This window comes from Simochromis diagramma, unplaced genomic scaffold, assembly GCF_900408965.1.
Source record: "Simochromis diagramma unplaced genomic scaffold, fSimDia1.1 OVJJ01000216.1, whole genome shotgun sequence".
Taxonomy (NCBI): Eukaryota; Metazoa; Chordata; class Actinopteri; order Cichliformes; family Cichlidae; genus Simochromis; species Simochromis diagramma.
The window spans coordinates 2,181,927-2,209,889 of NW_024386883.1; the positions used below are offsets into that span (position 1 = coordinate 2,181,927).

Sequence of the window (27,963 nt, forward strand, 5' to 3'; positions counted from 1 at the left end):
CGTGGGTGTGTGTGTGTGTGTGTGTGTGTGCGGGGGGGGGGAGCCAATACCAAAATTATTTTCAACCTTGATTTGTAGTTTTCAGTCATGTGAACTCACCGACGTCCATTCATCTTGCTTTTTAAAAACTCTTCACACATCTGTTGCAGCAGACACTCCTGCTAATGTGGCTCCTGGTTCATTAAGGGAGTGGCAGTATCGACGAGGCTGTATGTGGCATTAAGATTTGTCTTTGTCTTTTTCCCTCTCTCTCACTCTCACTCTCTCTCCCTCTGTCTCCCCCCCCCCCCCCTCCAAACACTGTGGCAGAGCAACACATGATTTGGACAGAGAGGACTGACAGCCTTGCCTAGCACCAGGCCTCTGATCAGCCATCTCCACCAGCAAACTGAAGCTTGACCCGCACTTCATCACCAGCCACACAAGCATCTTCGTAACAAAACGTCATCTAACTGTGAGTACTATACTCCTTTCATTTTTTTAAAATAACGTATTCTTCCTTAACGTTTCATTCACTGAGCTGGGAATTAGCACTAAAGGGTTGTGTTGACACTTTTGTACTGCCTCTTGCAGTAATTTTTACCTAAATTCAACTTCACTGGTTAAATCAAAATCTAGTTTTTATCATTTGACCCCCCAACATTAATTTTACTTCTACTCGCTATATAATAACATTTTAAATTATAAAGTGTTTCTTCAAACGTTCCCCTGTGTATTCAGCAGTAATTTGTTCGATTCTGCCTCATATTTTCATTAGCACTATTTTTTAAATAAATTAATTCACTGACAGATGAAGTGTAAAAACCAAAAAAAAAATCAGTATAATATTCCACTTGGTTTTGAAGGGCAATTTTCTTGGTTTCAGTACAAGTTGTGTTTAATGATCCTTCAAATAAGGTCAGCAGCTGTACTTTAAAGCAGAAATTATACTTAAGTATGTTTCTGTGCTAAATAAATACATTTTTAAAGCAGTTGTAGAACAAAACAGACAATTCGTACACTTACTACCTTTCTCATTTTTATTCCTTCAGCTGAGGACATGGAAGAAAAGCACTTTCATTTATCTCTCACACTGATCAGCCGGGTCACGTTTTAGCGGATCCCTAGGATAGTTAGGAAGCGCCATCACAGTGAACACATGGCTAACAAAAGAGGCCTGTTTGTCCTTTAAGCCCAGTGCACCACCTAATGGTGTTCGGAGGAATTTCAGAAATACACACTGATAGGAACTTGGAGTAATTAGATGGGAACCATCTTAATTGTCCTTCAGTTTGGCGATGTGGAAGAAAAATGTAGCTTAGAAGCTGGAATTACTGGATTTTCTCCTAATACTATGAGACTGAACTGAAAGACCCCCCCCCCTCAGAATGAACACATTTGTCTTATTGTTTTAGACATTCTCCAAAGAATTGTATTATTTTTATTATTTATAACAGGCAGTTGTATTGAATTCGTATTCAAACTGATTGCTGTGTCATGGTTGACGACATTTTTACACACAGTTTAGAAAGGCAATTTCCTTGAATGGATAAAGAGCTTCTTATCATATTGCCTTTGGTCATAACTGTTGTATTCTATTGTGCACGATTTTATTAATCCTAATTTATCAGCGACGCTGGGAACAATGACGATGTTTTGTTGTTACATGTGGGAAAAAAAAGTGCCGGGACTTTTAGTGTTGTGTTCAGTCAGGCATGTTGCTTCCTGCTTGCAGGTGACATCAGTTGCAAGGGGATGACCGAGCGCATTCATAACATCAATCTCCACAACTTCAGCAATTCTGTACTTGAGACCCTCAATGAGCAGCGCAACCGTGGGCACTTCTGTGACGTGACTGTTCGGATCCATGGAAGTATGCTGCGAGCTCACCGGTGCGTGCTGGCTGCTGGAAGCCCCTTCTTTCAGGACAAGCTGCTCTTGGGCTACAGCGACATTGAGATCCCTTCTGTGGTCTCGGTACAATCCATCCAAAAGCTGATAGACTTTATGTACAGTGGGATTCTGCGAGTGTCTCAATCAGAGGCTCTGCAGATCCTCACTGCTGCCAGCATCCTTCAGATTAAGACCGTCATTGATGAGTGCACACGGATCGTGTCCCAGAACGTGGGCCTGGCTGGTCCAGGGGGGTTCCCTGTTATACCGGGAGATTCTGGTCAGGAAACACCCCGCGGCACTCCAGAGTCTGGCACCTCTGGGCCCAGCAGTGACGCAGAGTCAGGTTATATGCAAGCAACATCACAGCAAAATGTGGATCGTGCATACACATCTCTGTACTCCTACCCTGGCCTGTCTCTGCAGAACGGCACCCGCGAGCGCTCCCTTTACATTAACCCTCTGTCGACGAATTACGATCCGAATCTTAGCACTCAGAAGGACCAGCAATCTCAAGATCCGCCCTGGATGAACCGCATCCAGGAAAGATCTCAGCAGGTTGATCGCTTCATCTCCACAGCTGAGTCCACTCACTGCCGCAAGCAACCACGACCGGTACGCATACAAACAGGAGGCGTGAAAGTAAAGCAGGAAGAGGATGATGAGTACAGCTGCTATGAAACTATGGGGGACTGCCAGGACGACACTGACCAGATTGAGGGTGTAGAGAGTGAATCCAAGGTTGAAAGTTTTGACTCAGGGGTGAGCTCCTCCATTAGTACTGAGCCAGATACAATGGAGCAGCAGCCATACCTGACTGGCTTTAGCCGAGACGGTGGCGGGGAAGGAGTTCCAGTGCAGATAGAGGTCAATGACTCGTCCCCAGAGCAAGTGCAAAAGACAGAGGACGGGGACACATCCCACAGCACTAGTGATAGTAGCATGATGCATACCCTGCAAAACTCAGTCAAACTCAGCCCTTTGTCCCAGTACATGCGCCAGCCAGACACCAGCAATCTAAGGATGCCGCTCACCGTGACCAGCAATTCCCAAGTGATGGGCACTGCTGGAAGCACCTTCCTGCCCACACTCTTTCCTACACAGCCGGCTAGAGACCACAAGCCTTTCCTTTACCTTCCTGGCCAGCAGCAACCCCAGTTTGTGGCAGTGCCTCCCCCTGCAATGCCATCATTCCCCAACCCTATTTCGGTACCGCAATCGCCAGCTCAGCAGCAACAGGCTGCAGGAGGAATTGGTCAGGGGGAAAAGAAGCCCTATGAATGCACTCTCTGCAGTAAAACCTTTACTGCCAAACAGAACTACGTCAAACACATGTTTGTCCATACTGGTAAGCGAAAAATATTTTTAATCAGTTGAATTTTCTTAGTTAAGCAATAATGATTCATCACTTCTCTAGGTAATGCCTCTGCTTGTGAATGCTGAAAGCTTTTCGGTTCGCCACAGTCTTTTTCATCTCAAATTCATTCTGATTACGATGTTTCGTGACAGTACCCGAGCTCGCTAATCATAAACTATTCAGACCAATTTTGTTAGTGCAGGAGCAATATGCCAATGCGGAAGAGCTGGAAAAATCCAAGGTTACCACACATGTGAGGTTGTAGTTTGTTCACACTGGGGAAACAACCAAATGAATACTGTACATATTGATATCTGATTTCCTGTCTTCGGTTTTCTGCAAAACATGTGGGTGTCATAGAAATGACTGTTTGAATGTAGGAGCAAGTGTAGGTCAAGTTTAGATTAAAGCAGAAAAACGAGATCTCGACCATAAAAAGTGAAGTTTTAGGTATTTGCAAAGTTACTCTTTAGAAAGTTCATCTTTACTATTTACATACAGTATAAATCAGTATGTAGATTTATGAGAGGCACTGTTGCACAAAGATAGTTGCCAAGTTCTAGCGTTGCACTGCACTGTGGATTGTAGTTCCAGTGTAAAGCTGAGGCCTGTTGACACGTGTCTGTCATCTTATTGCTTCCAGCATAATAAATAATAAACCAGTACCCATCCTAGCAATTGAACTAAATTACTAACTGATGAAAAAACAGCCCAAATCGCATTCGTTAGGTCACGGTTGACTATTATCTTTGCCATCATTTCTGTTTAACTTGCAATGCCAGCAGAGTGCTCGTGCAGCACATCGTTTCACTGTGGACCGCTTTCCTCCAGCACTTAGAACCTTATCAATCACATGCTGTAGAAATCATCATCACAGAAAGAAAGAATAAAATATCGTATATAATTAGATGATCTTGTTAAAATTGCGTACTCAAATAGCCATTATTATTCATTACAATCCATCGCTTGGCCAGAACCACTTGTCATATGAAAGCTATTTGAAACTAAATTTCCTGTTTTACTCGCATAATTGTGAGCAGCAGAGTGATGACAGATTGAGAAGGAAAATAAATCAGCGATCGATTAATCCCCCTGGACTAGATCTGAACAAGTCGTGGCTGCCGATGATGGATCGCCTTTGTTAATCTCGTAAAAATTATATTTTTCAGAATCCACAAGGATGCCAGCGTGATTTAGTATAACATGCCGCTGCTGTCCATATGAGAATACATCTAACGCATACACAAGATAACATCTTTTGTTTGTTTATTAAGCAGGAGTTACAAAGTACCCCAGAAAATGTAATATATCACATCTTCACAGGGCACATTGACGCGGCGCACTCAAAATAGCTAAAAAGATAATGATAACACGTGCAGCAGAGGTAGTGTGTCATTTTTCTGCAATCAAAAACCTGTCAGAGACATAGAGAATGCTTTTCAGCGGTATGAATCACTGTACTGCGAGTACACCGCCCCCCGGGCAACACAGTAAAATACCTGTTATGTATGTGCTGCTCATGTGTTGTGACCCTGAAACCTGACCTCTGCAAGGGCCTGGGTCGGGTCAAGTGGAAACAAACAAAAAAAGACAAAGCAAAAGCAGAATTTATTAGCTTCGTTAAATGAAAGCAGGTGGCAACACATTCATTCATTCGGCGCAGCAGAAAAGCAGTCGATACACAGAACTTCATTAACTTGCGTGGTACAACTTGTGTTATCAGTCTCCTTCTCCGCCTGTTCATTTTACGTTATTATTGATATGTTAATATTTTACAGCCCATAATGTCAGCAGAGACAATTATGGAAAATGATCTTAACGTCGCGACAAAGTGGCAGAAATGCCAAATAGATGCATAAAATATTGCTTTCGCAGTCCTGACATTTTAGCCCCACTTTTCTGCGCCGTCATTACAGCGTTATTACATTTTTGTAAAATACTTCAAATGTATCGTTTTCTCGCTTTTTGTGTTTTTTTTTTTTTTTAAATTTTGCGCATGTTGTATCAGAGCAACTGTGACGAAACCTAAACCTTTCCCACGGCGCTGTAGCGTGCAGCGCAACGTGAAAGCAGCATCACAATACAGCAAACGCAGGTTTAAATAATTCTAGCCAGAGGTGTGTTCCTGTACTGGAAAAGTAACCCCTGTGGCTTTGGGCGTCTGATGTTGCTGTACAAGTTGAAGTCAGCTGATCCTGCCATGTTTTTTTTTTCTATGTAGGGCTTAAGAGTCAGCTGGCTGTGTTTCAGGAGCGTTTAGCGTCAAAATTTGCCTTGATTCAATTTCCAACTACTAATTTGGTCCAATTTTTTTGTAATTAATAAATCAGACACGTGCCTTCGTAATGGCTGATTTACCCACAGCAGCGTGCGCACCCTGAAATCTTTCATTAAAAATGACCGCGCCACACAGATCTCAGTGAATGTCCCTATCGAGGTGGATGTTTATGTGATAAACAGATGGAGCTAAATTAACCTCAGAGAAAGAAACCAGAGAAAGGGTGAGAAGGGTTAGAGTTACAAGAATTTTCCCTTGAATAAATGTTTCTTTCACCGTTCAGTAATTGCACGTCCGCCTAGTCTGGAGATACATTATGAGATTTTAATCATTTAAAATGTTTAGTAGTGATTTTTTGACACCCATCTTGTCCATATTCCTAACCTAATCCACAACTTTCTTCCCCCTTTTTTCCCCCACCCTCCTTAATGCTTTTGTCTTTCATGCACATCCAGGTGAGAAGCCTCATCAATGCAGCATCTGCTGGCGCTCTTTCTCCCTGAAGGATTACTTAATAAAACATATGGTGACACACACGGGGGTGCGGGCCTACCAGTGCAGCATCTGCAACAAGCGCTTCACCCAGAAGAGCTCTCTCAACGTCCACATGCGGCTGCACCGTGGAGAGAAGTCCTATGAGTGCTACATCTGCAAGAAGAAGTTCTCACACAAGACCCTGCTGGAGAGGCACATGGCCCTGCACAGCACAGCCAGCGCCATCACTGGGCTGTCAGGGAGTGCAGTTACCCCGGGTCCCGTCTCCATTCCCATGCCTATGGCCGTCCCTGAGCCCGGAGCTGGAGTGGTTGCCCTCGCCATGCCAGTAAGTGGAGGTGCTGGAGTAGGGGCTGGGGTTGGAACAGGAGTGGGTGTAGCTGCAGAAGCGAGCTGCCAAGAAGGGACCACCTACGTATGCTCCGTCTGCCCTGCCAAGTTTGACCAAATGGAGCACTTCAATGACCACATGCGAATGCATGTCTCCGATGGATAAGTACAACTAGATAAACTTCTTTCAAAAAGAATGACAAATAAAATGGCACTAGATTTTCCTTTTCTTATTTTGAGGTATGAAGAGTAATGAGTATAGACACTGGCACATTAAGTTTCCCAAAAAAAAAAAAGATTTTTTTTTTCTGTTATTCTAAAAGAAAAAAAAAGATGGTGGCCTTAAGGCTTAGTAGTTTGATATTGATCTACTGGATGGATCCTAACTACAGGCCTCTAAATGTATGCTTTCCTAAAATACTGATTTATGTGTTGAACACTACCGAAAGGCCTACGAAAGAAACACATACACACAAACACACCTTTTGTGTCGACATGTCTGAATGAATATACCTGTTTGAACGTTCGTGCATTTGCATGTGTCTGTCTGTTTATCCAAGTGTGTGCGTGCGTGTGTGTGCGTTACCGTGTACGTGTGTGTGTGCGCGTGTGTGTGTGTGTGTGTGTATGTGTGTGTGTGTGTGTACATTGCCATGAAATATCTATCATGGCAGTTGTGAACCCATATTGACCAGTTTGGAAACTTTAGATGTCCAAGCTTACTGTGGTATAATTTACAACAACAATAATAAGAAAAAAAAAAAACACCTGGGGTTGGGCTACATATTCCCTCTAAAAATACTGATGGTCACAAGATTGCCTTCTTATATGAAATAAAAAAAAAGGAGAGTAGTTAATTTGACACTGGGTTTTATTTATTCCTATTGTATTAAGGGATTATAATGCAGCCATTGTCAAGGTACCAATTTCAATCATTGTCCTGAAATGTAACACCCTCGTCAGCGGTGACGGGGGCAGATATTTCTCACATGCTTTATAATTATTGTCCATGCATTCTGATGGTAAAGATGACTAAATTACGGTGTGTTGATGAGACAGTATTTGAGCAAAAATCTGTTTCTTTTTTTCTGAAGTTTGGAGTTTAACTCATTTGCATACACTGCCACTAATATCTTCAAAAGACTGTTAAGGCTATTAGACCTCTTCCATGTCAAAACATAAGAAAAAAAGAAAGATTGTTTTTGCTGACGGTTTTTATTTAGCCTTTCGCGCTCATAGTTTTGGCAGGTTGGAATATGCGACTAAACTCTCTCCTTCATAATTGCTGCTCCTCAACTTGCACCTGACTGTTATGGGATATAGATAAAAAAAAAACTAACCCAAACAAAAACAAAGATTTGTCACTTCAACTATTGTTGTTATTAAGTAGCCGATATGGTTTTAATTTGATAATTGAATTTGAATATCGGGGAGGGATTAGGCTAGTTGTTGATTGAAACAGTGTTGTTTAGGAGTGAATCATTTAATTTGAATCAAATTTGAAATTAAAGGAAACGTCACCCCTGATCACAGAGCACCTGTATAACCTGTTTAATGGTATTGCAAAGCTATTTCAGCAGATGGGAGCTAAATGCATTGCTTTTCATGTCCTAGCTCTCCCTGAAGGCTCAAATAGCGTGCAGTGTTTTGAAAGGAAATACAGTCTGAAAGCAAAACAAGTAGCTCCACTGACTGATTGCTATCACACTGTTTCATGGTATACCACAAGTTGCAAATGGACTTTGTAGACAATAGTATACATTCCTAATTTTTCTAAAACCTAGACAACAGCATGTACAGAATAGATTTGGAAGCTAGTGTGTGCAAGTTGTCATCCCTGCATCACATCACTTAAGGCTCATTTCTGATATTTCAATTCTTTTTTGTTTTTGTTTTTATTGCTTTTTAATCCAAAATAGGACACACACAGACACACGCACACATACACTCGGACACACACACACACACAGACGCACGCACGCAACTGCCTGCAACTGCAATCTGAAGGATTTGCTCATTTATGTGAGCAAACACTTTCGTAGTTGTATTATTGAAAGAATAACTAACTGCATACGGGGGTCTTAAAAAGACCCGCTGTCGATTTAAAAAAAAAAAAAAAGTGCTACTTTGCACATTTTCTTAAAATGCCTGTGCTTGATATTTAATCATTTTCCTTAAATGAACTATGATTTTCTTTTATTCAATTTCAAAGGAAAAAAAACAACAACTTTTTTTAAAAAAATCTTGATAAGTGGACTGCATTATTTTCTTGCATATATGTTGCACTGCTTAAACCAATAAGTGCACTACTGTTAACAGAGATATTATAGTTTTAGAAAAGAGGATTTTTTTTTTTAAATCTAACATTTGGTTGTAGAGTTCACATGTAATAGAATAGCTTTGTTTCAATTTCTTCATTAAGTACTTCAGCGATTCTTGGCTTTTGTTATTGCTTGCAGTTACCTACAGTATATATACTTGTGCCGTGTTAATGCAAGCACCTGTTTTTATTTAAACCTGTACCATTATGTGTGCTCATCTATGTTTTAACCTTTGAATTCACTCTTCTATGGAGTCAGCTCCCTGTAACAGTTTTATTCAACTGCATTTCTTTAGTAAAAGAGCAGAATTTTCCTATGAGAAACATCCAAGCCAAACAACATTAACAGTGCAACAACGACAGTAATAATAAACAAACTCCCGTCCGACGCTGTTGGCGGAGGTAAAAAAATAATAATAACTATTATTATATTATTAATAATAAAACATTTATAAAGTGTGTGTGTGTAACATAAATGGTATGTGTCCTAGAACAACTTTTTTCTGTGGGGTTTAAAGGTGTAGGGGAGGTGATGGAATGCGGCTTCTTTGATATCTGTCCGTCAGTCGTACACAGTTGTGTCCCTTCCTTAGTGTCCGTATGTCTGTGAGTGTCTGTGTGGTATATAGCCTAATCAAAATGTTGATAAGTGGAATATCTGAACTGTAGGGCTTCCTTTGCAATATGCAGCGCAGGTACTATGAGAAGCAGCTCTCCAAACCTTTTGGGCTAATAAGGCACCTGTAACAGTTGTTCGGAGGATTTTACTCAAGCTTAGGTCAAGTACTGTTGACTTCACTGTACCAGATTGGAGAAGTTGTGTCAAGCATTTTTGATGCTAAATTTCATATAATTGCTACTAGATTTCACATCACTGCCGAGTCGGTTTCAGATGAAGTCAAGTGACGAACACGTGAGACCCGGTGATGTCGGGATTCTGGATTGTCCTGGTCTGAAACTGAAATAAAAAATAAATCGGCCACACTTTAGAAATACACTGAAAAGCCGTGAGGTTGGTCCTCAGTAAAAGTAGCACATTATTTAACATTTGATTGGGCCCGTCTCTTACGGTGTGCATATAAGCCTAAACTACATGGTTCCTGTTTGTAGCTGTTGTTGCCAGGATGGCAATATTGCTGCATGCTAGTGCTATATTTGTCTCTACACAGCACGTGGAGGGTAATCTCATGCCTTAACAGACAATGCACTAAATAGAAATATGTAAGCAACTGCCGAGATCTCTTTCCAACAGTATTGCCACACGTATGGCGCACAGCTCATGATGTTGGTGTTTGTTGTCTGTTCAGTACCAAATAAACACTGCCAAACTAACATCATCACTTCTTTAACAGCAAAGGCAGAGACATTAATGAAATCGTTTCAGTGTAACGTGTGTATTCAGTAATCTAGCATTCCTTCATGGCACCGAAATTTTTACATATTTTGTGTAAACACGTATATCAAATGCACTATTGACTGTAGCTAGATGAGTACAACCAGCTTTGTGGTATCATTGGTCTAAATAGTAGGTTAAGTAGCTCGATGTTGGTTTTCTTTTTCTTTTCTCCTCCAAATATTTGATTTCACAAGTTCACTATCAATCGTTTCTCTCTATCACTTCTTTTGGAATAACAAAAGTAGCCAATCTCAACGTTATCTGGATGAGGGCTAAATAACTCGTCCCGTCGTCAGTTGACTTCTTGTATCATAAGGTGTTTGATAGCAGACCAGGCTCGGAAGGGGAAGCACCTTCTCTCCAGTGTGTCATAACGTGCTTAGAGCATACCCAGGCTTCCTCCCCCTCTGTCCCCTGTCGCATTAGCATCACACGCTCTTCACTGTCCATAGTTATATATTCCTTATACTGCTTCAGATACTCGTGGTGGTGCTTAATTCTCTTTTCTCAGTGTTGCAAAAAAAAAAAAAAAAAAAACCCCAAAAAACCCCAAGTCAAAAATTGTTGAAAAGTTGCAACATTATCCAGAAAAAAAAGTCCTTATCTCAATCGTGCTTCTTCTAGTTGTTAGACTAGACTTTATGTTTGCAAAGTGTACGCATATTTTCCTGAACAAAACATATTGAAAAGTAGATACTAGTCTTGAGCCTGCAGCTGTTTGTATTGTGTTTCAGATATATTCCTGTTTATGTTTTGTTTATCGTAGTGTAGAGACACAGGGTCTACAGTACATTGTTGTCCTTCTTGCAGTAAGTTTAATTCATTGTTATACTTCTTTATTTCGGAGTTCCTTCTGCTTTTTTCTGGTGGTCATAGTGGTGTTGTTTATACATACATAGCTTCGCGCGACTGAATAAAGAATAGTCGGTTATTTTTCACAGTGTATTATATATATATGCATATACGCTTTGCATTTAGTTGAAAACAAGGAAATGGAAGATAGTAATGGTGAGGGTGATACTGAGTAAGGAACAGGTTCATTTTATTCTGATAAGCATGTGTCTGTCTTCCTGTTTGTCTTTAAGTCTGTCTCCACACATTTTAAGTCAGATTTCTTTTATTTAGGCGCGAAGAAAGTCACAAAAGTAGAAAACACATGAACGCATTCATATAATACTTAACAGCTTTTTTATTTTTTTCGTTGCTTTTTTCGTCCTTCTACAGTACACATAAGAATGAAATAGATAACTTCTTACAAATAAACTATATATATTTTAAGTATCACCATCTCCACACAGATAAAGAATACATTTTCAGATAGTTTGATAAAATTGCAGCTAGAATATACAATACCTTGTGTGATATAGGGAGTACGCCTATCAAGTGCCTATCAGTACATACAGCAACTATACAGAATATTCATAGTTTTTCTCTCCTACGTTGCACAAATACAGAATATACACAGTGGACTAATGAAAAATAGACTATTTATACTATTACTGCTAAAAACCTGGTGGTTGTGAGTGCATAAGAGAACCCTTTAAATACCTGAAATGTTCTATTCATATACAGTAAAGACTACATCAGCTAGTTTTATTTTTTAAACATACATGTATACAGTTTGGAGGATGAAAAGATTTAAAATGCAATCACGCACGCCTTTGATTGGTTGGTTTAGATGGCAGTTGGAAATTAAAATATGAAATCCTAATACTGGATAGCCATTTTGTTTTCCTGTCACATTGCTCTCTGTCATAGATGAGGCTTTTTTTTTTTCAGTTTTTCACATTTGCAAACAAGCCATATACTGTACTGTACTGTATGTTTGGGGAGAAAGGGCAGTGGCATTTTATGAACAGCAGGGGGAGCCACACATCAGCCAGAAGAGGTGAAGTTTAAACGAACAAAACAAAAACAAGTAGAATCGTTGAATATTTTTGATTCTCTTTGTTGGTCATTATGGCCGTTGCGTTTTTTCATATTACAATAACATCTGTGGGAATGCCACTAGTTGCCTCCTCTGAGACTACATGAATGAAATGGTTTGCAGTCTGTAGGATCTGAAAGCTGCTTTAAGGTTCTTAGTTGGCTCCAAAGTACACTGTGCGCAAATCACACCAGGCGTGCTTTGACCTTGATGGCAGGCCCGTCCAAATGCAAGCCAATGCCCAATTTCCCCACAATGATCATTAAAGTTTTATCTTATCTTACAGCCTTGTTATTTATGTGCAGCTTGGAATCGTAAAGGGCAAGCAACGAGCAATGTGGTTAAAAAAAAAAGAGAAAAGAAAATGGTTATTAAACATTAGACTGGCCGGTTTTTATCACCGCAATTTGGAAATAAAAAGTGGGATGCCAAATTGAAAGTTTTGGCTACAGATAAACAGCTCTTCCCTGAACAGCAGTCTTTAGGTGCTTGGATGAACAAAAACTAAGAGAGAAATACGGCAGAATGAAAAACCACAAATCAAGTTTCAGGACCGAGTGGCTCTGAGATAAAAGGTTTTGTGATGGCTTATTATTTTGTCCCCTGTGGACTAATTACCACAGTTTTCTCTCTAACCTTCTCCAGCCTAGTTACGGTGCCAAATTTGGGGAGGATGAGGGGAGACTTTAAATTATAAGAGTAAGAGGGAAACAGACAAATATAAAGAAGAAGAAAAAAAATCTTCATTTTTTTTCTTAAATGCAAAACATTTTATAACATTAAATGCAGCATGCCAAAAGAAAGTGATTGCCTTTATTTTGAATCTTTCAATCCTCCATAATGCATAGTTTTCAATTAAATTAGGAGAAAACAGCTATGATTAACAAATATACACTTAGTTTCATAGACATTTACTGTTAAAAGGAAGCATCACAAATATAGGCAATGTGATATAGCTAGTCCCTGTCATTCAACCGTCACACTATGACATCCTCAGTTCTGTTTGAAATTTAAGGGTTTTACAGACATAATGAAGCAGCTGTTCAGATGTTCAAGTAGACACAGCTATACTAAGCTATTACAATATCTAGATTATATTTACTATTCTCCGAACATGCAGTTATTACTCTACCCCAGATGTGTTGTTTTAAAAATAAAACACCATCTTCAGGTAACTACCATCGAACAGTCCAAATAAAGCATGCAGTCCTGTCTACACAGCTTTTTTTTTTTCAGTGGAGGAGTACTTTGTTATCGAGTCCCTGGATAACACGCATTCAGTATCTTTTCTTTATCACACTGATGAGGGGACTTGGACTCTGAAGAGCTGAGCCTCTTTGTATTCTCAGTCACTCAAGTCTTTTTGGCTTAGTTCAGCTGGATGAGACGATTAGGTTAAAGGTGTGCAGCAGCGTTAACTAAAAACATGCATTCCTGTTCAGAGCAGCACATTCCAACTCAAACCAAACATTAAGGAGAACTCCCAGCACTTAATCGTTTTTACAAACCCGCCGATCGTGTGGTAGCAGACTTGCTTATCACAAGTTTAGCAAAAATTTACATTTCCCTAAAAATGATCCCATTTCGTTTTTTTTTTTATTTCTTAAATTTTTTTTTAGATCTCATCTCGACATTTATTTCAAACTTTGCCATGAGATCACAAACCCTTATAAGCTCTGACCACAGCTAACGCTTGTGCGGACTGGTTTTATACACAACATATACACTATGCTATCGTTCTGCCTCTCTCTGTGTGTAGGTCACTCTTTAATAGTGCAGAGACATTAGAAAAAGTCGAGGTTCCTCGCCGTGACGTTGGCCGTGGTCTCGGCCAACTCGTGGTCTGCCATCACTGAAGACTTAGATGAAAAATTTCAGCACTGTGTCTTCATAAAACGGGCAGGTTGGGGTAATTAGCAAAACGGGGCCATGGTAATCATTAGAAGTTAAATAAAACAAATAAACAAACCAAAGAAAAGGTTAGGACAATTTTAAGTTTTTGAAAAAATGAATATTTCTTTATAATGTGTGTGGGGTTCCTACAATTGGGCTAGATTGCCACCGTTATTATTATTACTACTATTATTAATATTAATATGATTGATTTTCTTTGTTTTTAATCTCATGGCAGGGTGCTTGTGAAAATGCGTATACGTTATGTCACTTGTTTATAGTTTTGTGGTTGTGTTAATTTGCCTATTGTAGACCAAAATAGATTTTCTTTTTTTAAAAATAAGAAATGCAACAAAACATAAAAATGAATCTGACACAATAGCTGTGATGTAAACTATTGCATGTTAAAACATGTATAAGATTGTAAATGTTGCATTGTTCCTCTGGCAAAACATAATAATCATTGGTTACGTCTTCTATACACACATTTAGCAAATCGGTGTACACTTTCACCTTCACATTGGATTGTGTTTAATATATTTAAGGCTGTCCCTAGTAACTAATCTGACATTGTAACTTAAGAGTACATTCAGCCATTTATACTTGAGATGGACCAAGATGTTAAGTTTGCACATATTTGTAAGTTGTTTATTAAGCCAAAAAAAAAAAAAAAAAGGAAAAAAAAAATTATACACAACTTTAAGTCTCAGCAACTCAAATCTAGTTTAGGTGCTCGTCACCTATTAACAAATCGACCTTAATGTTCGCTGAAAGAAAGGCAACAAAGCCGGTTGTCACTGCGCAACAAAAGTAAATTCAAACCAAACTGTACGATGGATTTCAACATCGCGACGTGATTAGGTATTATTTATCAAAGTGATTCAAAAAAAGAGTATATTTTTGTAATAGCGAATGTAAATCATTTGGCAACAATTAGTTTTATAACTATGAGGTCCAAATCTGGGTAAAATCTGCTGTATTTGTTCATCCTGTGTATTCAAAATAGAAAATTGAATTACTGTAATTCAGGCAGGGTTTTTTTTTTTTTTTAAATCAAAACCCGGGCCGAAGATATTAACATTTAAAATCCAAAATTACACGCACCCTTTTTAAAAAGCAGCTTAGGTTTGATTTTGATTTTTCTTCTTCTTCTTCTTCCATCGTGCTTTCAGGCTTTTTGCTGCCATATCATGTACCTAGATGCTTTTGTAAACATGCACATGAGTTGAAATTTGAGATGTGGTTATAAATATGTGTATATTTTGTCAGGCTTTTTTTTTTTTTTTTTTTTGCCTATGTCAGCTTTTGATTTTGACTATTTCCCTTCATAAAAAAAGAAAAAAAATGACATCTCTTATATAGTTATGAACTTGGCAGAAGTGGAGCTGTTGTAGTAAAGTTAGTTAACATCACAACTAAGCAACCCTGAAATATATGCTGCAGTAATGTGTTCAGTTTGTTTTTGATAATTTATGCTCCAAGTTGGTTTGTATGTTGTTATTATTGTTGTTATGAAACAAGCTTGTATGAAATGTATTGACTGCTGTTTTGAAATAGGGGATAAAGTTTTTTCTTTTCTTTTTTCTTTTTTTAAATGTATGTGCAAGGATGTTTTTATAATATGATTTGTCAAACACTGGACTGGAGTGAGTTTTCCAACATTTCCAAGTTGAGAGATGTATTTGACAGACATAACTGCACAGGCAACACCCGTTAGCACCGATGTGAGCTGACAGACAAAGCACACCCTCCCCCCGCTGTACACGGGAGGGTGAGTAACATGGCCGCCATCCTCCCGATCAAAATAGGAGTTATTTGGATAGAAGGAGTTACCATATTTCCTTTTGTGCTGGTTAATTGCATTCAGTAGGTGATGGGTTATATATAAAAATATATATATATATTTAATAGGAACTATTTATTAGGGATGTCCTTCAAAATTGTTGTTATGGCATAGACTGGTGACAGATTTGTTTTTCTTTTCTGGAAAAGAAAATTCATAAAGGGATACCACTTCACAGCTAAGTAGTTGTCAGAATCACCCGATATGTTCTTTCTAGAGCAGATTTAACAGTTGCCTCTCATTACACCTACCACCACTTCTCAAACCAGATAAGAGATTTGCACTAGACTGATTTTGGTCTTATTCTATCAAAAGCAATATAATTCACACGACACATATTTGAACCATAGTATGGGACGCTTGTCCCCACCATGGGAATGCTGAGTAAATGGTGATATTTGACGTGTTTTACTTTGTTTTGGTTTTTTTGTATTCAAAGGTACAGAATTGGTTTTTTAAATGCACATGACATCCATATATTGCTGTTTGTAGCAGGGTTCTTTTTTTTCTCCCCTCGCCCCTTTTTCCTTCTTCTTCTTCTTCTTCTTCTTTTTTTTATGTTAAATTTACCCAGCAGTACCCTGAGTATTAGTGTCCAGATTTGAGGGGCATTAAAACTGTTGTTTCCTCCTGTGATTGTTTTGGACAAATCAAGCAGCTCTTACAGATCCGAAGTGAGAGTAGGGATGTTATGAGGGATGGAATCGTTCACCACGAGTCAGTCGTCTTCATCACACAAGCCAACATGTTTAGAAATAAACACAAATGCCAAAAGAGAAACCCAGCTGTCCGCCGTCGTGCACACCTTTCCCTTAAAAACTTTGAGTGATATTTTTCTGGGATGTTCCAGAAAAAAAAATGCTTTAAAACGAAACAATAATGAAAAAACGAAAATCCAAAATGCATCTCTTTTTTTTTTTTGTTCTTCTTTTCGTCAATGAACGCACCATCATTGGCTGCTTATGTAGAGAAGCCACCAAAATGTATCATACGTCATTTTCAATTAGGGTCATTTACCGGCAGCATTAGCGATCGGCCCGAACGTCACTATATTTTTCTGATAAATAAGTGTAAATTTTTCAAAAATTCACAAAGAGCAAAACGTCACCATTTTATCTGGATGTAGTAGCTTTCCTGTTTTCACCGCTTTGTGGTGTTGTTGAAAGATGTTGCGGTTTGTCTAAATTTGTTGCGTGTTAGAGGAAGCATAAGTATGTGCCTTCTTGTAATCTCCTTGGTGAGCTTGTTATTATTGAGAAGCTGAAGCCAGCCAATTGTGTTTGCACTAAAACCAAATTGCTTTTTGTGATGTAGACTATTTAAGCAAGCTTGTTGCGTCACTTTAACCGTACAGTATGCATGAGGGTGAAATTGGTAAGTCTAGGGCTAGAGCTCTCATCTGTTGACCTGTAAACCAGTGCAGCTTAGAGGATCTTGTGAATATATCTTGGCTTAGTTTCGCATTTAGTTTTCAAATTCCATCTCCTTACTCATCCAGTTTTTCACGACAGTTAAAGGTAAAACGAAACAAAAACAGAAAAAACAACACACAAAAAAAAAAATCAAATAACACATACCATTGTACCGATACAATACAGCTTTTACTTTCACATGCCACAGTTAGAGTTACACAACTGCAGAAGAGATTTTCATTTTTCTGAATCCATGGGAACGCATGAGTATACGAGGTCGCCTCGAGACTATTGGTCAAATTCATTTAGGTCGTTTTTGAAGACTTGTATTTATTGCATATTTCGTTGACATCTAAGAAAGGCCTACATCATGCTTTTGAGTCTTACAAATGCACCTTATTCATGTCAGTCCATGTGGGGTAAAAAAGGAAAAAAAAAAAAAAGGCTGGCAGTGTAATATCTCTGATTTTAGCACCTTACTACACAGCATGTTTTCACTTTATGCCAGTTTAACTATTCTTCCATATGTATGATTTCAAAAATAAATCTCATTCTTTGTGAAATTGTTTCATGGGATGTGCCAAAGTTTGGAGGCGATCTCCCAAGTGTTTATGCTTATCATATTTTTTTTTCTCCTCCTCCTTCAGTTATAGCAAGGGTATGTCAGAACTTTCCTATAACAGTGTGTGGAATCAATTTATCTCAGCAAACAGTATCATTACTTGCCATTTTACAATAAGCCCTGTATTTCACATATATTTACCAGTGATGTGTATTTGTTATTATAAAGAAAATAGCCGTAAAAGCTTCATTATGTTACATAATATTGTGACTTTTTTCGAAAAACTGTGAAGACTTATCTTGCATATACTTTATACAGAAGTATTAAGCCTTAATACAAAAGACTAAAAAAAGTGTGGAAGAATAAACTGATTGTTGCTAAGTAAGGATGATTTTTGTAAATGTTACCAGCACTTTTTTTGTAATTTTCACTCTCTGAGGTATTGTACAAGTTCAAGCTGTTTGTGAAGTTTGATTATGAAGGAATAAAAACTAGTACTTTCCTGTACTTCACAGAAAGTCTTGTTGCTGTTTTCTTTTTGTGCTCTTTTATCTTTTATCTTTGGATCAATGAATGCCTGTGTAGTAATAATAATGATAATAATAATAGGACTCACATTTCCCAACTGCGCTGCCACAAAGTACTAACATCCAGTTAATCCTTAAAACCAGATAAACATATAGATGAAATGCTCGGAGTCAATTTATTCGAATAAATTACCCGTCGTAGCTAAAATTAAGCTCATAAATAATATTAGCCTGGTGTGTTGTGGTGCGTGTTGATTCCAAACACAGTTGGAAGTGACGAGATAATGAACAACAGGCTGGAATGTATCCCAGAATGCACTGTGCAGGAGGCAGGGAACACCCCGGACAAGCTGTCAGTTGGTTACAAATCTAACAATGATTAATAAACAGTCGCAGTCGTACTTCACACCTACAGACAATTCAAGAGTACAGTCCACTTGACTCACAAGTGTTTAGACTGTGGGAGGAAACTGGCACGACCAATGTGGAAAGAGCTACAGAGATGATTTCAGCAGGAACCAAAGAGCAGGTGTGTCCCGTTGTTAGGTGTGCGTTTTTACCCCCGAGCTGCTGCAAAGTACAGCACGTGGCTGCGCAAGGCCGCAGATGATTCTCAGATATGGCCATATCAAACGTGGTTTGCTCTGGGGCTTTTTACACTGATTAACATACTGTGTGTGTGGACGGAGAACAACCCGAGCAAGATCAATACGAGCTTTTATTGATATTCAGATTAGAGCTATGTGCTGTAAACAGTGCTCCTTATTTCCACAAGCAAAGTTAAAGAAAAAACAAATGCCAACCATGCGCTTCAATAATACTCATTAACAGATTAGATGTCTAAAGAATGGATAATATGACAGGTGTGATTTGGCAAAAACATTACCCAACAAGAGCAGACAGGGAGAAGGCAAAGAAGATAATGTGTACTGTATGCATTTTATTCAGATGCATACGTTATTGGTGTTTATGACTGCAGATTAAACTTGTATAGGACAAACATAGCTCTACTGCCTTGGCAAATCATTCCCTTTCTTTATATGGCTACACCCACGCTCTCAGTACAAACAGGAAAGTGATTTGCCGGTTTTTTAATTCATATTCCCAAACGATTTAAAGGTGAATCTCTCGTCAAAGCAAAGTAAAATGCAAAGGGTTTCATTTAAATTGATGTAAGACACTGAGCAAACAGTTCTGTATCTGTCCACTTTATTAGCAACTTTATAAACACTTTAACATTTGTCATTTTAAATGCACTGGACAAATATTCTTCCTTTACTTTGTCAGGCTCTTAGTGCTTTATTGTAAGGTGTATTACTTTTTTTTCTTTTTTACAATGTAATAGAGGAACAACAACATTTAAGTTACAGTGTTACAGTACAGGCTACAGTTACACAGCATCACTCTGGAATGCATCAACACCTCTTTAACCTTCTGAAACGAGTTATACAGGCAGGAGGTTTCGCTGTATTGAAGTAATAAGTTCAACATAGCAAACACTGCCTGGCTGTTTGTGATGATTGTTTATCTCGGTTGGGTCAGGGTGAGCCTTTGTTTTGTTGTCATAATATTCTGATAAGATTTAAAGCCTGTTTGAGCTTTAGACACTCCTCATTAAGAAACTCTCAGTGGGAGCAGTTTAGCAGAGCCGATCTAGTTTCACGCTGTATGCAACTGGCGCCCCCTGCTGTCCACATTCAGTATCTCGGGTTAAGTAGACCGAAACCAGATTGTACTTTGAAACTTGTGTGTAAGGGCCTCTTAATCGCTGCTTTATCTTTAATCTGACTTTTCATTAGGTTTAAAAAAAGAAGAAAAAAAAAAAAAAGCCATGCCATTTTTTTACATACCTGCCAAGTTTACCTTAAACTCTCTCTCTCATAATTTATATATATCTATATAATCAAATTACACCTATGTTAATTTACACCATGTCATATAGGCTTTATTACTTATGAAAAATGTAGAAAGTATGTAGGAAGTATTTCTCCCATAACACTCTGCCTGGCTACAGATATGACTAATAAAGCAAGTGTTCACCTAGCCAGTCGTTTGCAGCTCACTTAACATGCGCCACACCTTGTAATCATGTTTGCTATTTAGGTTGACAAAGCAAAACCAAACTTCTTACATCGCCAAAGCAACTTATGATGGATGTGAGAATAGATTTGAATTCAGTTGGTGTCTTGGATGCATGGTAGTCATTCTGTTCTACTAAATTTAAGAGCTATATTTATTCAGACACTGAATATTCAATGAGAGGGATATCTTGAACTACATATATTCTATTTTATATATTTCTCTTAAGATTTACATTTTCCAGCTGTTTGAATAACTAAAACTGCAATACTGTCAATTTACATGTGCTGTGAAAGATAACCTAGAAACAGAACCTCAGTAAGGTCAGTATACAAGCTATAGATTGTGCTACTAACAATCTGAGTGGCACAACAAAGGAGGTGACACTCGAGTATTCTACTCTACAATCCTAGAAGTGGCCACGGTCAAATGCAGAAAGGCTCAGGGAGAGATAAGCATGAGTAAATATAGCCATTGGGTGTAATCCACTTCGTGCATTTCATTATCCAAGTGAGTGTTCATCCCATGCTATAACAGTATTGGAGACAGTAGACATAAATTGTTTAGTTTGTTCCCCAGAATAAATTTATTCAAGTTGGGACCATACAAACCTAGTGAATGACAGGAGGAGGTATCATATTTCTTTTTAAACAGGAATGACATTGGTAAACAGGGTGTGGAACGTTTTAAAATCAAAGATGCACAACGTACAGCCATCTCTCACTATTGGTGAGAAGTTTGTTCCCATAAATAAGGCAGAACGCAGAGTCCGTAGAAATGGAAAGTTATTACATTTAGCCAAATTGGACAGTGATGTGACAATGAAGATTTAGAGGACCTTCTTCAGCTCATCGTACAACACCAGCACGAAGGCGCCGCCCATGCCTCTGAGCACATTGGACCAGGCTCCCTTGAAGAAAGCCTTACCACCCTCATCGCGTGCGATCTTGCGCCAGCAATCAATGGTCCCGGTGTACATGATTTCAGCTAAGGAAAAAAAGAAGAAGAAAAAAAAGAGTTAGCTATGAAATAAAACTCAATATAGAACAGATCAACTGTAACTTCTGGGTTCATGTCTAGGTGATGCGTGTTACAAATACACTCACCTCCTTTACGTCCGGACTGCATCATCATACGTCTACGGACAGTATCGAAGGGGTATGAGGTCAGGCCAGCAACGGCTGTCACAGTCTGTGCAATCATCCAGCTCACCACAATGTGGGTGTTTTTGGGGTCTGGAAGCATTCCTGCAAGCACAAAAGGAAAGGTAAATTATTTACAACACCAATAGATGCAGATGAATCGCTTTATGATCAGTGCGAAATAAACATACCCTTAGCTGTATCATAGATGCCGAAGTATGCAGCCCTGTAGATAATGATGCCCTGCACAGACACATTGAAGCCCTGGTACAATCCTTTCAAGCCGTCAGACTTGAAGATCTTAACCAGGCAGTCACCCAGACCTGAGAACTCTCTCCCGGCTCCTGCCTTTCCCACATCAGCTGCCAGACGGGTACGGGCGAAGTCAAGGGGGTACACGAAACAGAGGGAGGTGGCTCCAGCAGCACCACCAGAGGCCAGGTTGCCAGCAAAGTACCTCCAGAACTGCGTGCGCTTGTCGACGCCATCAAGGAAGACCTTCTTGTACTTGTCCTTGAAGGCAAAGTTGAGGGCCTGGGTGGGGAAATATCTGATGACATTGGCAAGGTTACCTCTCCAGAAGGAAAGGAATCCCTGCTCCTTGGGAATACGGACAACGCAGTCCATGATACCCTTGTACTGCTTATCAGCTGTGATCTGCTTACTGGCATGCTGGACCTGGATTAAGAGAAAAGGAGAATCACACAGACTGAGGTTAAAAATCAGGAAGCTAAGGAACCACTTTACAGCGACAAGGTCCCTTTGTTGTGACCTTGAAGCTATAAAAATTGCAGGAACCACAAGAGAAATTCTTAAACAGATATCAGTAATTAATGATAATGACTACCGTGTTGAATTGTAATCTGACTAGTTAATTCGGACTTGGTTAACCATCTATTAATTTAATCATGCTCACACAGACAGACACTAAGCCTCAAATAACACAAATGTCACTAAATGCAGGGTGTAATACAATGTCGTTGTGCGGGTTGAACAAGAAGGGATGTAAAACTTGCTGATCTGGCTGTGATTGACTACCGCCCGGGCTTTAGCTTAGCAGTCGTGCTAAACGCTGCCTAACATCCGGGGGTACATGGGCCACCACAATGATACGCCGCCAAATTTCACCGAGAATACTATAATCATGTTATCCCCGTGTAACTACAGTTGAGATACCAGCGCTTTAAATAATCCAGACGAGTTGCCGGCTGTTCGTACAGAGTGTTCCCGTGTTTGTCCTTTGTTAGCTATGCCGGCTAAGGTTAACGTGTAATAAAGCTAGCGTTAGCAGCCGGGCTCGTGTAGGTCATTTCCCCATCCTGTGGTGACCTCAAATCATTGAAGCAGTCCTTCTTTATAGTTTCACCGTTTCCGGATAAACATTATAATAAGCAAGCTGCAATTAGTTTAAGTACAAGCTACTCAATTAGTATTCGATTAATACTTTTAAATGGCAGTGAGTAAGATTACACAAGCTAGCCGGCTAACGGCTTTCCGCCAGTCAAAGAGTTTTACCTGAAGGAGAAGCTTCACTCTCTCAATAGGGGCGACGGCTGTTTTGGAGATGGCAGCGGAAATACCACCGGCCAAGAAATCCTTGGCGAATGAAACAAGTGTATCGTTCATATTGCGATTTTCTTGATGCGTCTTCCAGGTAACTAGTAAATACTATACGCCCCTCTGCCCTCTGCGGCTGATGGCCTGCACCGACAAAATGGCCGATTGTGTAGCTGCGCCGGGGATTTATTTCACATAACGGATCGCGATACTACACGAGAACTAGCCTCCACATCACGCGCTGCTCCGCCAATAAAACGGTCCAATTTGTCTTGTCGTCACTTTACGTAGTTGTCTCGACCCCAGGCGAGTAATTCCTGAATTATAATTAAATTCACGTGAAGTGCCTTAATTTAGACCGAAAACCAAAATGAGACAGAACGTGTTCTCGTTCCTTTTTGGCTTCCTGCTCAGAATCACTATCGTGGGTAACGAGACAGTTTCAAATTCGTGGTGTGAATCATACCGTGAGGTTCATCTATCAAGGACCTTAAAGATGCGTAATCCCTACAATTATTAACGGCATATTACCTGTTATGAAACAACTCTGGCACAGCCTGTACTCATTTTCAGTGTTACGTGTGACTCTATTAACATAGGTTTCGCATTCTAGTTTTGCCCTGATCTGCATATTTACACTAAACGGTTAAATCACTGCACCAGCCTGCAGATAATTCTTCACGTACTACGCAGAGTCAGCTAGGATGATATTAGATGCTTGTTCGTTTCTGCACCTGCACTGCTGGTACCACAACTACCCTCTGAAAGCCACCTTTAGGTGTGTGTGAGTCACCATTGTGACAATGCTGCAAATAGATATTTAATCTATCTAGTAGACTTAAGCACATATGTACACCAGAGGGCGGCAGAAGACTTGGCCTCAGTTTTATGTGGCTATCTATCTATCTATCTATCTATCTATCTATCTATCTATCTATCTATCTATCCATCTATCTATCTATCTATCTATCTATCTATGTTAATGGCTTTTCTGCTTGTCTGACTATTTATAAAAGCCATTGATTTTCTTTCAAACCACAGATCATCGAATAATATACTTGTTGACTTTGTTTTATTGATTTTTTGACATTATTATGTAAAACCATAACATCACTAACACTGAACATATATTTTTAACTGTATTTGAGCGTTTGGATCTGCGAGCTGCACGTTTCTTGGCTCATGCGCAGTGTTGACCACAGGGAGGTGCTGCTGTCATGCCATGTACAGCAGTCAGTGTCTAGCCATCTCTAAGAAATCCTACCACAGACCAGCTTCTGAAGGTGAAGGGGCTAACAGCGTATTAAATGAACCCCCTTGGTACTGCTGTGAGAAAATATTTGCCTATTCAAAATTTAAAAGCACCCTGGAAAAATGTTTAGTTTTTTCTCAAAATCTTGCGTTGCCCTCTGATATTTACAGTTCCTTATGAAATGCCCTGTGTGGTTGGTCTTGTTTGTCTGCATGTGCATTTTAACGCCAGTCACTGTCCACTTGTATTTCTTGCTGCCACTTGAGAATACATTTAAACAGGATGTGTAAATTAATCCATTAATCCCTCTGCTTTTAATTACAGTGAGGACAGCAGGTCAATTGCACGCACTTTGCAATTTTAAATTGCTTTTGTTCGCCTTTATTGAGAGGCAGCTGTGGGTGTATTTAATCATGTTTTTGAGTGGAGCATTTTTTTTAAACAGATAGGCTTGTGAACTCCACGAAACCACAAACAAACACCTCAAAGTAAAAAAAAGAAGAAGAAAGCAATTTATTAAAAAAAGTGGATGCTATACTTGAAAGCTTTGCAACGATGCTACAAATCTTTGTAAAATACTGAAAGTGAGAGAAGTTGAGGAAATAATGAAAGACGGAATGGTGCAATAACAAACACAAGGGAGTGAAATCACCTTAGCGTTACAGGTGAGCAGTCTTATTTTAGTATTTCTGAATTCATTCCTCTGTGGATAACCACATTCCCCCCACAGATCAGCCACAGCACTGGAACAAATTAAGATCTCACAGTTCCACTCCTGCTATAAACTGATATGAATGGGAAAAGCCTGAACTGCAGACCAGTCTCGATGGAAAGGATGAGAGCTGTTTAATTTAAGGCAGCTGTGGAGGAAACAAAAAAACCAAAACGATTTATAACCGTGGACATATAGTCCAAACGGAAACAAAGGGTCGTCTTCCTCAGATTTCCTCTGAATGCAGCCTGGCATATGGCACAAAAGCCTATTATAAGCGTCAAGGTCGAAAGCATTCATGTTCATTCACTGGAGCTATGCTTTGAACACAACCGACCATCAAAAACTAAACACAACACGTGAAGAGTTGAGTAAATTCACAGTAATGGTGCTAACTTTTTTTTCCCGTGTAACCTCAATAACAGTTGCACGTTGTCCATAAAGTTGATGCCCATATTTTCCTTCTGGGACCCAGCTGTTCTCCCACTGGAAACATTTTCACGTCCCTTTGGCCACAATCGCTCGTTGCATTGGGCCAATCACATTGCGCCTTTAACAAGAGTTGCACCGTGCAGTCTCAGTCTGCTCTCAACTCTGGCTGGACAACTGTGGAGCTGCCAGGGAAGCAGAAGCGCAAACGCCACACAGCTCGCGCTCGGGAGGTTACGGTACGGTGTGTGACTGATGGGAGCTTTGTCGCGATCAGCTGCAGAGAAACTTTCTTCTCTCTCTCTTTCTTCTTTTGTGGATAAATGATTTTGGAATTGGCGTCCGACAGAGATCAATATAACCGGGATCCGAAAAATAAATGGAACAACAAAAATCGCGAGAACTTGAATCGCTCCTGTTCAGTTTTTGCCAACTTTGTATAGGCTGCTAGACCATCCGATCAGCCTCAGTCAGTCAGTCCGTGAGGGCGCAGCGGCAGGGGAGGCTGGATGTGGCAGGAGACGGGTCACTGAGCTGCAGTGAGCCGGGTGCGAGTTTCCTAATCCCTAACTATCCAATGTCACCGGGCAGGATGATAATCGTTGGACTTCTGCTCAATGTTTTCTCTCATGGTAAGCATCACCTTTCTGATTTTGAAGTGAGATTTTAACCACCCGTTTAGACTGCCATATCGCGGTGTATAATGCAAAGCTGGGATCTTTTGGAAGAGATATTTTCTTCCAGTACCGGCAACTTTAATAAGAAAGTGCATGTGTATGCGGGTACGTGCGTGCGTGCGTGTTTTTCATGCAAATGTATGAATGAATAGCAGCATATTAGAGAGTATGAAGCCCCAAGCCGAGATACACACTAAGACACCGGAACTAAATTTGTTTTGCTGATGTTCTGTTATTATTTTTGTATATTGCCTACATCTGTGTGACCCGAGCGGTAGCTGGCTTGATATTGAAATTCATAAAGGGAGAAAGACTTTTTGTCCACGCATGAGAAGGAGAATAAACGTTGGCTGGACGCAGGTTCATAAATAGTCTTGCATTGTATTCCAGGTTTAAGAGAAACTTTTGGGACAGCCTTCAGAATAAAACTACACAGGTCCACGAAATAATACAAAATCTAGCAGAAGTTCAAATATTACATGTGGATGATGTGTTCAGGTCTGAGACAATAGACCTTTCTTCCTTTATTTCATAAAATGTGCAATGGAAGTGAATTTGCTGTAGGATTAAATCATCTGACATTCACAACTTAATAGAAGTAACAAAAGAGAGCATTTAGTGTCACAGCACGAGCAGTCATTGTCTTTTGTGAAGATCGACTCAAGAGAGACCTCTCAGCAATATCTGACATTTCAGCAGGCTCCGTGAATTTGCAATGTGAACACACATTAAGCTTCTGCCAAGTGCCTTTATATTGTCTAAAGTCAATAATGTGGTCGGACATCTCAGTGGAGCGTAAAGCTTTTTGGTCTGTGGTTGCTGGTTTAGAGTTATATCCATTTTGATCTTTCTTTTGAAAAATGTGACATGTACATCAGAGCTTGTGGCTCTTTACATGTCATGTATCTTGATCTATTGTTCTTGATCTAATGTAACACAGACCGCAGGACACACAGCCACCGCCCACCTTCTGCTTTTCACTGCACAAATGCATGCAAATAGTGTAATTGTTGGATTATGCTCCAAGTACAGGAGGTTCATCCTTCTCGGCATCCGGGAATGTTTAGATAACATCAGGTGAGGCTGCCCATTAGAGATTAGTATCATTAGATGATGAATGCTTTCTCGTGAATGTCAGAGCCTTCAGACACGCAGAACATTATAGTGTTTCAAGCCCACCTGCCACGCACTTAGGTGGAATCACACCAAGAAAAACAGCTACTTTCAAGTGCTAATTAATCGAGATACGAATCATTACACATGCAAATTAGTCTGCACTGATGTTCACTTCTGACATTATACCTGATTGCAAGAGAAATTATTGGATTTTAATTTTGTTAATCAACGTCATTAAAAAAAAAGTGTAATCGGTGCAGAATCTGGTCTCGGTGTTAATGTCGTTTTGGTCAAATCTGTTGTGGAGCTACTTTGTTTCAAAACGGCTGTTTGGCCAGACTTGCTATTTAAATAGTCTGGCCCCTACGAACTGTATTCCATTTCATGCAATGTTATTTTTACCTTGGAATATATCCGACTTTGTGCAACTCGGTGGCCTCAACAATGGCAGCGCCAACAAGATGATGACAGTGGCCTTCTCAAAAGGTTTGTCACCAAGACTGAAGAGGAGAAAAACATCTATAGGTATAGATTAAGAATTTTCACCCCTTTGAACAAAAGTCCCGACTTTTAAAAGCTGACTTTAAAATCTATCATCTGTTGGGTCAAAGATATGATCTGATTCTCATTCTCTGGGTTATTTTTTGTATATGTTGTTGAATCCACGGTTCTTTCCTCAAATGAATAGTGCAATGGAAAGAAAGCCCACAAATAATGCATGCGATCACTTTGAATGTGGAAACACTGCATGTTTGCCAGCTATATAAACTGAAAGCTGGCTATTGTT

The 27,963-nt window shown here is 39.5% G+C and overlaps 3 protein-coding genes across 4 annotated transcripts in view; 2 read left to right on the forward strand and 1 right to left on the reverse strand.

Annotated features, from left to right (window-relative positions):
- zbtb20 (zinc finger and BTB domain containing 20) overlaps positions 1 to 18,197 on the forward strand; it is a 33,800-nt gene extending 15,603 nt beyond the window's left edge. Inside the window, exons 2-4 of the mRNA XM_040032945.1 lie at positions 310 to 454; positions 1,715 to 3,220; positions 5,963 to 18,197. Of these exons, the coding sequence (XP_039888879.1) occupies positions 1,735 to 3,220; positions 5,963 to 6,498 (2,022 nt within the window). The 5' untranslated portion in view covers positions 310 to 454; positions 1,715 to 1,734 and the 3' untranslated portion in view covers positions 6,499 to 18,197. The remainder of the gene's footprint in view (positions 1 to 309; positions 455 to 1,714; positions 3,221 to 5,962) is intronic.
- Positions 18,198 to 20,850: 2,653 nt separating this feature from the next.
- Positions 20,851 to 23,154, reverse strand: si:dkey-251i10.1 (uncharacterized protein LOC100038774 homolog). The gene is made up of 4 exons (XM_040032948.1): positions 22,949 to 23,154; positions 21,625 to 22,111; positions 21,398 to 21,538; positions 20,851 to 21,278 (listed from the first exon to the last, which is right to left on the reverse strand). The coding sequence occupies exons 1-4, from the start codon at positions 23,057 to 23,059 to the stop codon at positions 21,121 to 21,123; spliced, it is 897 nt and encodes a 298-aa protein (XP_039888882.1). The 5' UTR covers positions 23,060 to 23,154; the 3' UTR covers positions 20,851 to 21,120.
- Positions 23,155 to 24,092: 938 nt separating this feature from the next.
- The window catches only part of LOC120734255 (GDNF family receptor alpha-4-like), a 35,675-nt gene continuing 31,804 nt past the window's right edge, over positions 24,093 to 27,963 (forward strand). The window contains exon 1 of one of the 2 annotated variants that reach the window (XM_040032947.1): positions 24,093 to 26,015. In XM_040032947.1, the coding sequence (XP_039888881.1) occupies positions 25,961 to 26,015 (55 nt within the window). In that variant the 5' untranslated portion in view covers positions 24,093 to 25,960. The remainder of the gene's footprint in view (positions 26,016 to 27,963) is intronic. The other variant, XM_040032946.1, reaches the window with a different exon arrangement.